Source organism: Mercurialis annua, linkage group LG5, assembly GCF_937616625.2.
Source record: "Mercurialis annua linkage group LG5, ddMerAnnu1.2, whole genome shotgun sequence".
Classification (NCBI taxonomy): domain Eukaryota; kingdom Viridiplantae; phylum Streptophyta; class Magnoliopsida; order Malpighiales; family Euphorbiaceae; genus Mercurialis; species Mercurialis annua.
The window spans coordinates 20,136,718-20,147,567 of NC_065574.1; the positions used below are offsets into that span (position 1 = coordinate 20,136,718).

The 10,850-nt window shown below is 38.0% G+C and overlaps 1 protein-coding gene across 1 annotated transcript; it reads right to left on the minus strand.

Moving 5' to 3' along the window:
* Positions 1-2,003: 2,003 nt before the first annotated feature.
* LOC126681677 (uncharacterized) lies at positions 2,004-3,847 on the minus strand. The gene is made up of 6 exons (XM_050377229.1): positions 3,646-3,847; positions 3,187-3,414; positions 2,785-3,105; positions 2,650-2,722; positions 2,397-2,553; positions 2,004-2,351 (listed from the first exon to the last, which is right to left on the minus strand). The coding sequence occupies exons 1-6, from the start codon at positions 3,845-3,847 to the stop codon at positions 2,004-2,006; spliced, it is 1,329 nt and encodes a 442-aa protein (XP_050233186.1).
* Between the last annotated feature and the right edge of the window lie 7,003 nt (positions 3,848-10,850).

Consider the following 10,850-nt stretch of genomic DNA (forward strand, 5'->3'; position numbering starts at 1 on the left):
CCGTCCGTCTGAGGATGAAAGGCAGTGCTGAAGTTTAATCGTGTTCCCAACACTCTTGTAAACACTTCCAGAAATGAGAGGTAAACACTGAACCTCTATCTGAAATGATTGACACGGGAACTCCATGCTAACGATCTTATCGATATATACTTGAGCTAACTTTGCTGCAGAGTCTGTCGTCTTAATAGGAATAAAGTGTGATGATTTCGTCAAACGATCCACGATTACCCAAATGGAATCAAAACCTTACTGCGTTTTGGGCAATCCGACCACAAAATCCATCGTGATTTGCTCCCGTTTCCATTATGTGATAGGTAACGGTTGAAGAAATCCGTATGGTCGCTGATGTTCCAACTTTAATTGTTGACAAGTCAGACACTTTGCTACAAATTCCGTGATATCTTTTTTCATTCCACTCCACCAGTATGTTCCTATGATGTCATGGTACATCTTCGTGGAACCCGGATGAACACTATAAATCGATCCATAGGTTTCCTTCATGATCTTTCGTCTCAAGTTTTCCACATCTGGTACACACAATCGATTACCATAATTTAACACCCTGTTAACGATACTAAATTCTTGACATTTTCCTTGTTGAACTTCCTCAATTAAACGCTTTAGTTCAGGGTCGTCTGCATGCAACTTTTTGATTTGATCAATCAACGTTGATCGAATGCTTAACTGAGCCATTAAGTTCCCGATAGTTGAAACCTCGAACTTAACTCCCTGGCTGAACAGTGTATGTATTTCTTTGATCAATGGTCTCCGCCACGTTATCGTAATATCCGTGAGACTTCCTGTTGATTTTCTACTCAACGCATCCGCTACTACTTTGGCCTTTCCTGGGTGGACTGTATTGTACAATCATAGTCTTTTAATAACTCCATCCACCTCCTCTGTCTGAGGTTTAATTCCCGTTGATCAAAAATGTAGTTTAAACTCTTGTGATCTGTAAATATCTCGCACATTGCACTATACAAATAATGTCTCTAGATTTTCAGCGCAAAAATTATCGCTGCTAGTTCTAAATCGTGAGTCGGATAGTTCATTTTGTGCTTCTTGAGTTGTCGCGAGGCATACACGATCACTCGACCATGCTGCATGAAGACACATCCTAGTCCAACTCTCGATGCATCACATTAGACTGTGAATCCTTCCGTTCCCACTGGTAATGCTAGAACTTGTGCCGTGGTCAAACACTCTTTCATTTTAAGAAAGCTGACTTCACACTGGTATGTCCAATTGAATCTAGCGTTCTTTTGAGTTAACTTTGTCAAAGGTGTCGCGATCTTCGAAAAATCTTGCACGAATTGTCAATAGTATCCTACTAAGCCGAGGAAACTTCAAACTTCGGTAACTGAATCATGTTGATTCCATTCCATCACGGCTTCGATCTTCTTTGGATCAACCTTAATACGACTTTGAGATACCACATGACCCAAGAAAGCTACTTCCATTAGCCAAAATTCACACTTAGAAAATTTGCCATAAAGTTGGTGCTCTCTTAACGTTTGAAGTACCATCCGCAAATGATGTGCGTGGTCATCTTCCGTACGTGAATAGATCAAAATATCATCAATGAACACGATCATAAATTGATCCAAGAATGGCTTGAACACTCTATTCATCAAATCCATGAAAGATGTTGGCGTATTGGTCAATCCGAATGAAATAACGAGGAACTCGTAATCTCCGTATCGAGTTTGAAAAGCAGTTTTTGAAATATCATCGTCTCAGATCTTCAGTTGATGATATCCTGACCTTAGATCAATCTTGGAGAAGTACTTCTCCCCTTGTAACTGGTCGAACAAATTGTCGATTCTAGGTAACAGATACTTGTTTTTAATCATCACCTTGTTCAGTTGTCGATAATCTATATAGAGTCGAAGCGATCCATCCTTCTTTTTCACGAACAACACTGGTGCACCCCATGGTGATACACTCGGTCTGATAAAGCCACGATCAAGTAACTCTTCTAGCTGATCTTTCAATTCTTTCAGCTATGTAGGTGCCATGCGATAAAGAGGTATTGATATCGGCTTCGTACCGGGAGCCAACTCGATACAAAACTCTATCTCGCGATCTGGGGGTAATCCAGGTAATTCCTCTGGGAAGACATCTGGATATTCCGATACTACTGGTACATCGCTTAATTCCACATATTTCTTCTCCATGTCTCGTACTATGGCTAGAAATCCTTGACATCCTTTCCTTAACATATGGCAACCTTTAATAGCTGAAACGATACTCATAGGAGATTTTTTCTTGTCACCCTGAATTGAAACTGGTTCAATTCCGGGCGTGTTAAATGTTACTGTCTTTTTCCGACAATCCACATTGGCATAGTGCTGAGCTAGCCAATCCATTCCTAGTATAATGTCGAAAACTAATACCTTAAGTAAGATCAATTCCACAAACAAATCTCGTCCTTGAACACTCACGGGACAAGATGGATAAACGATACTAACTTTCACGCTTTCAACTAATGGAGCGGCTACTGATAAGGGATTCTTAAGATATGCTAGTTGCACTCCTAACTTATTAGCAAAGCTAGGCGAAACAAATAAATGCGTAGCACCCAGATCAAACAAATAGCACCCGGATCAAACAAAACTAATGCATCTTGAGAAGCGATAGGAAATGTACCTTGCACAATAGCATTGGAAGCCTGAGCCTACTAAGGATTCAATGCAAAAACCTTGGCCTGACTTCCACCAGCCTGTGAAGTCTAACCAGTACCACGACCTCCACCATTACTTCCTCCTCAATTATTTCCATAACCTCGGCCTCTCTGGCTAGTGAATGTGCTTCCCGTCTGATCATATCCTGACGCTGCCTGATGTGTAGTTCTCTGCTGATGATAGGAAGGTTGCGCTACTGTATTCATTAAGCCTCGAGGCATCTGTCGTGGACAATCCCTAGCAAAGTGATCCTGCTGGCCACAATAAAAACAAGCTCCAGAAACGTTGTGGCACACTTCATAGTGCCTCTTATTACAAGTCGGACAGATAGGAGCTCCACTTCCTACACCGCTCATAGGTCTGGCACCAAACCCTGTGTCGGACGCACTAGCTCGAGATCCATGTCGAGCTCTCTTGCGTTCTTATTGACGTTGTGTTGGCCTTGAGTAACTCCCAACGTATGATTGTGTTGGCGCGCTCTGCACGGTGCGTAATGTATCACTCCTTATGGGCACAATGTTAGAAGGATCAGGAGTCCTCTTAAACCGGATCAAAGAAACCTTCATCTGCCTGGCGCTATCAATCAGTTGCACCAAAGGTTTTCCTGTATCAAATGTCAAACTCACGAATTCAGGTCCTAAGCCCTCTACAAACCTCGAATTCACCCTTACTGGATCTGCAGTCAGATCTGGCGCAAATCTACTAGACCTCGTAAACTCGGTCACATACTCTTGCACAGATTCGTTACCCCTACTCAATGTCAATCACTTGCTGTGATAACTCTCTATCACTACAAACGGTAGGAAATACTCCATATAACGATTTACAAATTAAGCTCAATTCATGGTATCTATCGTTAGTTTGATATGATTCTGAAACCAATCCTTTACAGGTCCTTGCATTGACATTTCCACCAGAATGATGGACTGTCTCTCATTAGCTTGCGATCATCGCGCATTACGTTCTACTTCCTCCAGGAAGTCTAGAGCATCTTTAGAACCGTCAAACTTTGTTGGCTTAAGGCCCATGTAAGCCAAAATGATGTGTCGATAAGTATAAGCAACATTACGTTGTTGTTGCTGCTGCAGTTGTTCCCGATGCATAGCCTGCACCTCAGCATGATTGGCTTGCATGGATTGATGAGGTGGCGCGATCTTAGCCATTCAAAAGAAATACAAATCATATGGATTGATGTGTCGGCATCATCTTAGAGCTTCAATTTGAATCTTTGTTTCTTATCCATCAAAGCCTACTCAACACTTCATCTTCTCAACCATTCTTTTCCATAAGTAGAAAAAAACTCCATAGCTCAAAGCTTCTTTATCTCTCCTCTAGAAAATTCTTCCACCACCCTTAACCACCACCAAATTCCATTCAAATTCAAATCTGACACCACTTTCAAGCACCCTTTTGCCTCTTCTACCATGTCTCAAAGCACAAGATCCACACGAGCCACCGTTAAATCATCCAACCCACCTCTTGCTCAAGTAGACCGCCCACCAAGAGCCATCCGCTCCACTAGAAAGACAACTGCTTCCGGTGCTCGGGTCGTCAGAGTTAACATTCCGACCGCTCTTACTCGGCAATACAACGCTCCATTTGAAATCCGTTCGGTTGCGGAAGGGGAGTGGTATGAGAAACTCAAGGATAGAGGTATTGCCGTCCCTTTTTCTATTTGTATGAAGTCTATGAGGTGTTTGGGCATCCATGAGGTATTGAAGAAATTCCTCGAGAACTTGGAATTGAAGAAGATGGTGGAATCTCCGCATGAGTATCGTGAGGCACTCACCTACGAGTTCTTCACAACGCTCTAGATTTCGCCTGACAACAACACGACTATTGAATATCGCTTGGGGGAAAGGATTGGGTGTACTCTTTAGATGACTTGTGCACCAATTTTCGTATGGTGAATGATGGTAAGAAATTCATGTCGGCGCCCGACAATTTTGATAACAATGCTTTATGGAATGAGGTTTCGGGCAAAGGTCATTTTGGTGCCAAGATTTCAAAGGTGAATGAGGTGCGGGACATAGCCATGGTGGTGGTACTTAAATGGTATGGGCATTCATATTGCTGGCGCCACGAGTACTCCAAGGTGGCAAGAGCGGACTTGCCCATTCTCGATGCTCTTGTGCACCCGGAAAACGCTGAAATTCAAGTCAATGTGGCGCACCGTTTCATCAGGATGTTGCAACAAATACTCGATAAGAAGAAGAAGATTGGTAATGGATGGTTTATCATGGCGTTGACGAAAAGGGATTCGGATTTTGATGCTAGAAATTACGTGATTTCGTCTCCAAAGATGATCGATTTGGATCACTTGACCACGGCTGCATATGTGCACAAAGGCAAAGTTCTAAGCAAACATAGACGTCAAAATCGGGAGGAAACGCGCCCCGGGGAACCATTCCCGAGATAAGGAGGTGATTTTCTAATGAAAGAACCGGATCCAAGAAAGCCAAAGGAGAGTGAGGAGGAAAGGAAAAGAAGCGTCCAGAACTAGTGCCGAAGGAGAGGGAGTTCCGGAAGGGGTGCAAGCTCTGAATGATTTTGAGGTAAACTATTTTGAGGCGGAACAACACCTATTTATGGAAGAACGAAGGCAAATGTGGAAGAGGATGGAATATGAGCAAAAGAGGCTCCGGGCAAGACAAAGGCGCCAAGAAAAAAATTGCGCGATTACTTTAATGCCCAAGGCGGCACGCGCTACCCATCGCCCACTGCATCACCCGAATCACCGTGTTTGATTGAATACAAAGATTTGATTCTCTAACCCAAACTCGATTTAATTTTCATTTTTTGTCTTATTTCTTAGTATTGAAGGCATTGTTTCAAAATAGTATGAGGAGTGTTGGAAAATTGAATCTCGTTATGTTAGTTTGTTTTAGGATGTTTTTTCGTGTGAGTCTAGTTGTCTTAGGATGTTTGAGTGGCCTCCACTAAACTCTTGTACCAAGCTTGTTGAATGCTTTTAGTGAAATTTAGTGAATTTGGCAATGACTTCAACTGTATTAACCTTCAATTATCTCTTGAACTTGAATTTCATAATGCATTTTTCTAGCTTAAACAATTAGTTTCGATTCTTGCTTAATGAAATGCCAATTTGTATGACATGTTGCGAAGGGATATAGTGAAATTGATCTTTAGTTGTTAACTCTCGAATATGACGGTTTTAGCTTAATGCAGATGCATGATTTGCAGCAATTTGAAACATTTGTGTCTTTTTCTAATTTTTGGACATGATTGGCGTGAGAACATAGAAATTGAACACTAGGCATAACACCACATATTTTTTTAGCGTTTTTGACTTTTGAGCCTAAATTCTTTGTGTGAGTGTCGATTGCATGATATTCCTAGAACTTGCTCGGTGTCCGTTCAAAGTTGCATTGTTGAGTAATTGACAACTAGATGAATGTGGCAATTTGTATCATCCCATTTAACTTACACCTCTTGTAAAAAGCCTACCCTTTACCCCTAGATTACACAAACTTGAGCCTAAACCTTTCTTTGGATTACACACATTACACACATTTATCTTTCAACAAATTACCCTTTTTAAAGAACAAATTTGACTTGAATAACTTAAGTTGAGAAAAATATGATACTAGCTGATGTTTAGAAAGAAAAAGTGAACAAGTGCTCAAAAAGAAAAATTTTCCGTGAGAAAAAGAAAAAAAAAGCAAAAGAAAGAAAGAATTAAAAAAAAAAATACAAAAAAAATTATTAGAGAGTGAATAAAGGCATTGAAAAATTCAAAAAGTTCATGTGTTAGAAAATTTTCCAAGCTAGATCATTTGTGTTTTAAAAAAATGTTTTCGAGTCAAGTTTAACCAAAAAACATCTCTTTTACCTACCCCTAACGCTTAGCCAAGTTACAACCCAATTCAGGTCCATATGATAGTTGTCGATTACCGAGTTAAATAGCGGAGTCCGGGACTAAGAGCAAGCCTATGGTGAATATGCATTTGTATTGTGAGCTTAATACTTGTTGCACCGTAAACACTTGTGTGATAGAGTGACACCTTGTGAGGATATATATGCTATTGTTCAATGCTTATGTTTGCTATGCCATAACTTGCCCAATGTTTTGCTTGACCAAATATTCGCATGTCCCGTAGATGATGGTGATAGCTTGATTGTTCGAGATGGACCTTAGGCTAATGAAATTGTGTTCTCTTTGTTTTCAGAATATGTCATTATAATTGCATTGCTCATTTGTTTGCATCGCTTATAGTTATTAATGTTAGACATTTGTTGTAATACCCCGTACGTTTGACATTGCCAGAGTTGGCAAATTGTCCTTTTTCCGATAACCCGAGCTAGTGGAATAAGGATTATCAAAGCCAGACATTGAGGTAAGACCCGAGTAGGTCGATTTTAAGAATTCTAATTCAGAAAGTTTGATATTATAATTTATTAAAGGATAAAAATTGGGACTAAAGGAAACGATAAGAAAAGTTATTAAAATAAAGTTTAGGTCCCAAATTGGTAAACAATAAGTTAATTCTCGGGAATTGCAGTTCAAAGATAATAATTACGAGTTAGTATTATTTATTTGAATATAAATAATACGTACGTATTTGAGTTAAAACGAGAAATTGATTGATTAGTTAAAATAGAAAGTTGAAAGAGAAATGGTCAAAACAAAATACGTGAGGAATCAAAAAGTTCAATTAGCCAAACTATATATAAGAATTCATATGAATATCAATTCTAGAAGAGAAGAGAAGAACCATCAGAAAAGGAAAACGAAGTAGAAGTTGGCGATCGCTAGGGCTTGGTCATTCGGCATCCGAATCACGTGATTTTCGTTCCGATCTCTTCAGAATTTCGTTCTTTACCATCTTTGGCATCATATCGAGGTAAGCTTGACGTTTTGGCTAAGGTTTTGGTGATATATGGGGCTGTTTTAATGTTGTGACGTTGCGGTTGGATCAAATTTGCTTAAATCACGTTTTTATAGTCATTTTTTATGGTTTTTGAGTTGGTTTTGGTGTGTAATTGAAGTGGTAGTATGTCGGGATCGTTTGGATGGCTTTCCGATATTCAGAGACGTGTCGGAACATCTCTAGGAGTTGTTTTCGACAGTCTCACGACGTGAGACATGGGTCTCACGACATGAGACCACCCTCTCACGTCGTGAGAGGGCATGGCACACCGTGCCCAGCCAATTTTTAGCCGGGTACGACATGACGAGGCCCGAAGCGACTTATCCTAGCCTAATACCATGTTTTGGACTCCGAAAAACATGAAATTGGTTATGGAACTCGACTTTTTGAATTAGGTTTTCAAAATGGATACTTCAAGCTGAGTTTAATCGATTTAGTGAACACCACGAAGGGTATGAAACAAGTATAAGATTATGATTAAAGATTAACGGGTTTACAAACTGTATTAAGGTCGGATTGGGTTAACCTATGTTTGTAACTTAAGGTTTTAAGTATACGAGGTTCACGTTTATATACTAAACGTGTATTTGATTTGAACATGTAACAGACATATCAGAAAATTACGAGGTCGACGAGTTTGGATTAGCGGGGTTTGATCATTATATCGATAATATTTTAGATTAGATAGCGGTCCATGTGAGTTTCATTTTACTTTCCTGTATTATTCGTAAAATCTATCTGATATATTATAAATAGTATTATCGCATACATCGCATATTATATGATTTGATTTGTATAGTATATTGTCGATTGATTGTTTTAAGTATAAGAAACTGGTGTGCGATCCGAGGAAACAACTACCTATTGGGTGTCAATAGGATGTGTGATCACTAGTGTCAGATAAGTTTTAGCAAATAGAATTAGACTAACTTCGTTGTGTGAGATACAAGAGTCACCTTGGTGGAACTATCCCGCGACCTATATCTAATGAGTCGCCTTGGTTGAACTATCCCGGGACTCATATCGATCGTTGGATTTGAGATGGTACGAGTCACCTTGGTTGAACTATCCCGGGACTCATATCGATCGTTGGATTTGAGATGGTACGAGTCACCTTGGTTGAACTATCCCGGGATTGTACAAGATGGTATTGGTTGATTTGGTTGAAATATCCAGTAACTTACCATCATGATTAAGAAATTATTACCGCTTTTGAATACTAGGAAATGCCTAGTTTAGGATTGTTTTTAAGTTTAGGGTTTCGATCGGATCAATTACTTGGATTATATTTTATATTGTATAAATGATTGTTTTATATACGTCGTTATTTTTATAATATCGTTAGTAATATGTAATCTCACTCAACATAGTCTGACCCATTGTTGTTTAAACATTTCAGGTGCTCAGTGTTTGCACTTGGCTAGAGTCCACCTTTTTGGGTCCGGAAGTCTGTAGTAGCATGTATAGTTCCTGATTTATGTAGAGCTACAGTAGTATTCCTGAGTTGACAGAGTCATGGCCTTGACAGGAGTGTATTATGCTTGTTGTTTATGTTTACTGTCCTTGTTTATATATTTTTGTAGGCTACGCCAGTTGTATATTGTTTCACGGCGCCAGTTGCCAGTGATATGACTTAGATACACTAGTACATATATAGTGTTGTGGGGCCAGTACGTATGTGGTACGGAAGTTAGAGCCCATATGTAATTGCTTTCGTTTGTTTAGTCCCTATATGATTGTCATTTGCGAAAAAAGTTTTAATGGTTTTAGGCTTGCTATGGGTTTCAGACCTACCACTCCCATTCCCTACCGCCGGTCTCGGCCCAATAATTTGGGTCGTGGCATTTGCATTTGTGCATTCTTGAGTCGGGCGTATGTTTGTTGATGCTTGTTCAAGATTGTCAAGCTTGATAGTTGTGAGCTGTGGAAAGATTGCCAAGCCAAAATAATCAGAATTAACTAATTTACAGAAATACCACTGGCAGCCCTTATAAAAAGGGGGGTCTGCTGCTGCAAACAGGACAATAACAAAAGAGAGAGAATTTCTGCTGAAAAGAAAACTCTTTTACAGACGCTTTGAGTGTAGAAATTGCACAAAACTTCCATAAAAGCTAAACCAAATCCAGCATTTCCAGTTCACTCATAAGAAAGAGGCAAAGATATCATCATCAGGGACAACAAGAACAAACCAACATCCTTCCAAACCAAAATTTGCAGTAGTTAAGGTATGATATCTAATCCTTCCAATCATTTACAACATTTAGTCTTATATTAAGCACACATATATTTAGCATTTTTGTTCATTATTTATGTGGTATTAGCAATGCTTATATTTATCATTATGTAGTCATCTTAAACTTTCTTGTAACTGCAATATGAAGTTAAAAAATATTGCAGCCAACTACTGGAAAGTTTTATGAGGTTAATGAAACTTTCCTAACAAAAAATGGACAGACAAAAATAAAATAATATTATCCTTTTTTAAAAAATTAAAGATCTTAAACTCAAAACAAATGTATATCTTTTTTTCTAATCTCTTATTTAAATTTAATTTATGAAAAATATATGAAATTTTATGAGTTTTATTTTACACAGTAAAAAAAATCTAAAATTAAATTTGGTTAAAATGTAGAAAATTGATTTTTGTTTTTTCTAAAGAACCATTTCCAGGACCAATAAACACTCATAAGTCAATAAGTTTGTTTTTGTTCCACTTTCAACAATGCAAGTCAATTTTTATTTTTAAATAAACGAAAAGATTGTTTTTTTTATACATTCTTCTTGAAACAGGACAAATAAAAACTAAAAAAATTTCACACACTTTTTAATCACAAAATAAATAAAACTTGATATCTAATTAAATATTCAACATAATAAAAAATATGTCCGGTTTTGAAAGAAAAAATGAAATAACATTTTAATTGGATTATTATTTCTATTGTTTGAAAAAAATTAAAAAAAATTATAATATACTCAATTTTTTTCAAGTAATAATAAAAAGGATCCAATTTTGTTTTTAAAAAGAAAATTCAGTTTTGAAAAAGAAACGGCAACATTTTTGAGGTAACTATGCTCATATTATATTTAGAAAAATCTAAAGAAACAATTGCATCTCATGACATATTAATAGTTAACGCCATTCTAAAGATAATAAAAAGACAAAAGGTGTGTCTAGATTAAACAAAAAGGAAACTAATAACCTTTGAGGTTCCATCTCATTAAAATTTATGTTATGTATTTCCTGTAAAAAAGATAAAAAAAATGAGAAAGAATTTTT

What these genes read in the sequence shown, in the direction of transcription:
- LOC126681677 (XM_050377229.1), bottom strand. Translation starts at nt 3,847, where the DNA reads ATGGCTAAGATCGCGCCACCTCATCAATCCATGCAAGCCAATCATGCT. An exon ending in TAACATTGTGCCCATAAGGA is followed by an intron (nt 3,106 to 3,186) that starts GTGATACATTAC and finishes AACGTCAATAAG; the next exon opens with AACGCAAGAGAGCTCGACAT. An exon ending in TTCCAATGCTATTGTGCAAG is followed by an intron (nt 2,554 to 2,649) that starts GTACATTTCCTA and finishes TGTTTCGCCTAG; the next exon opens with CTTTGCTAATAAGTTAGGAG.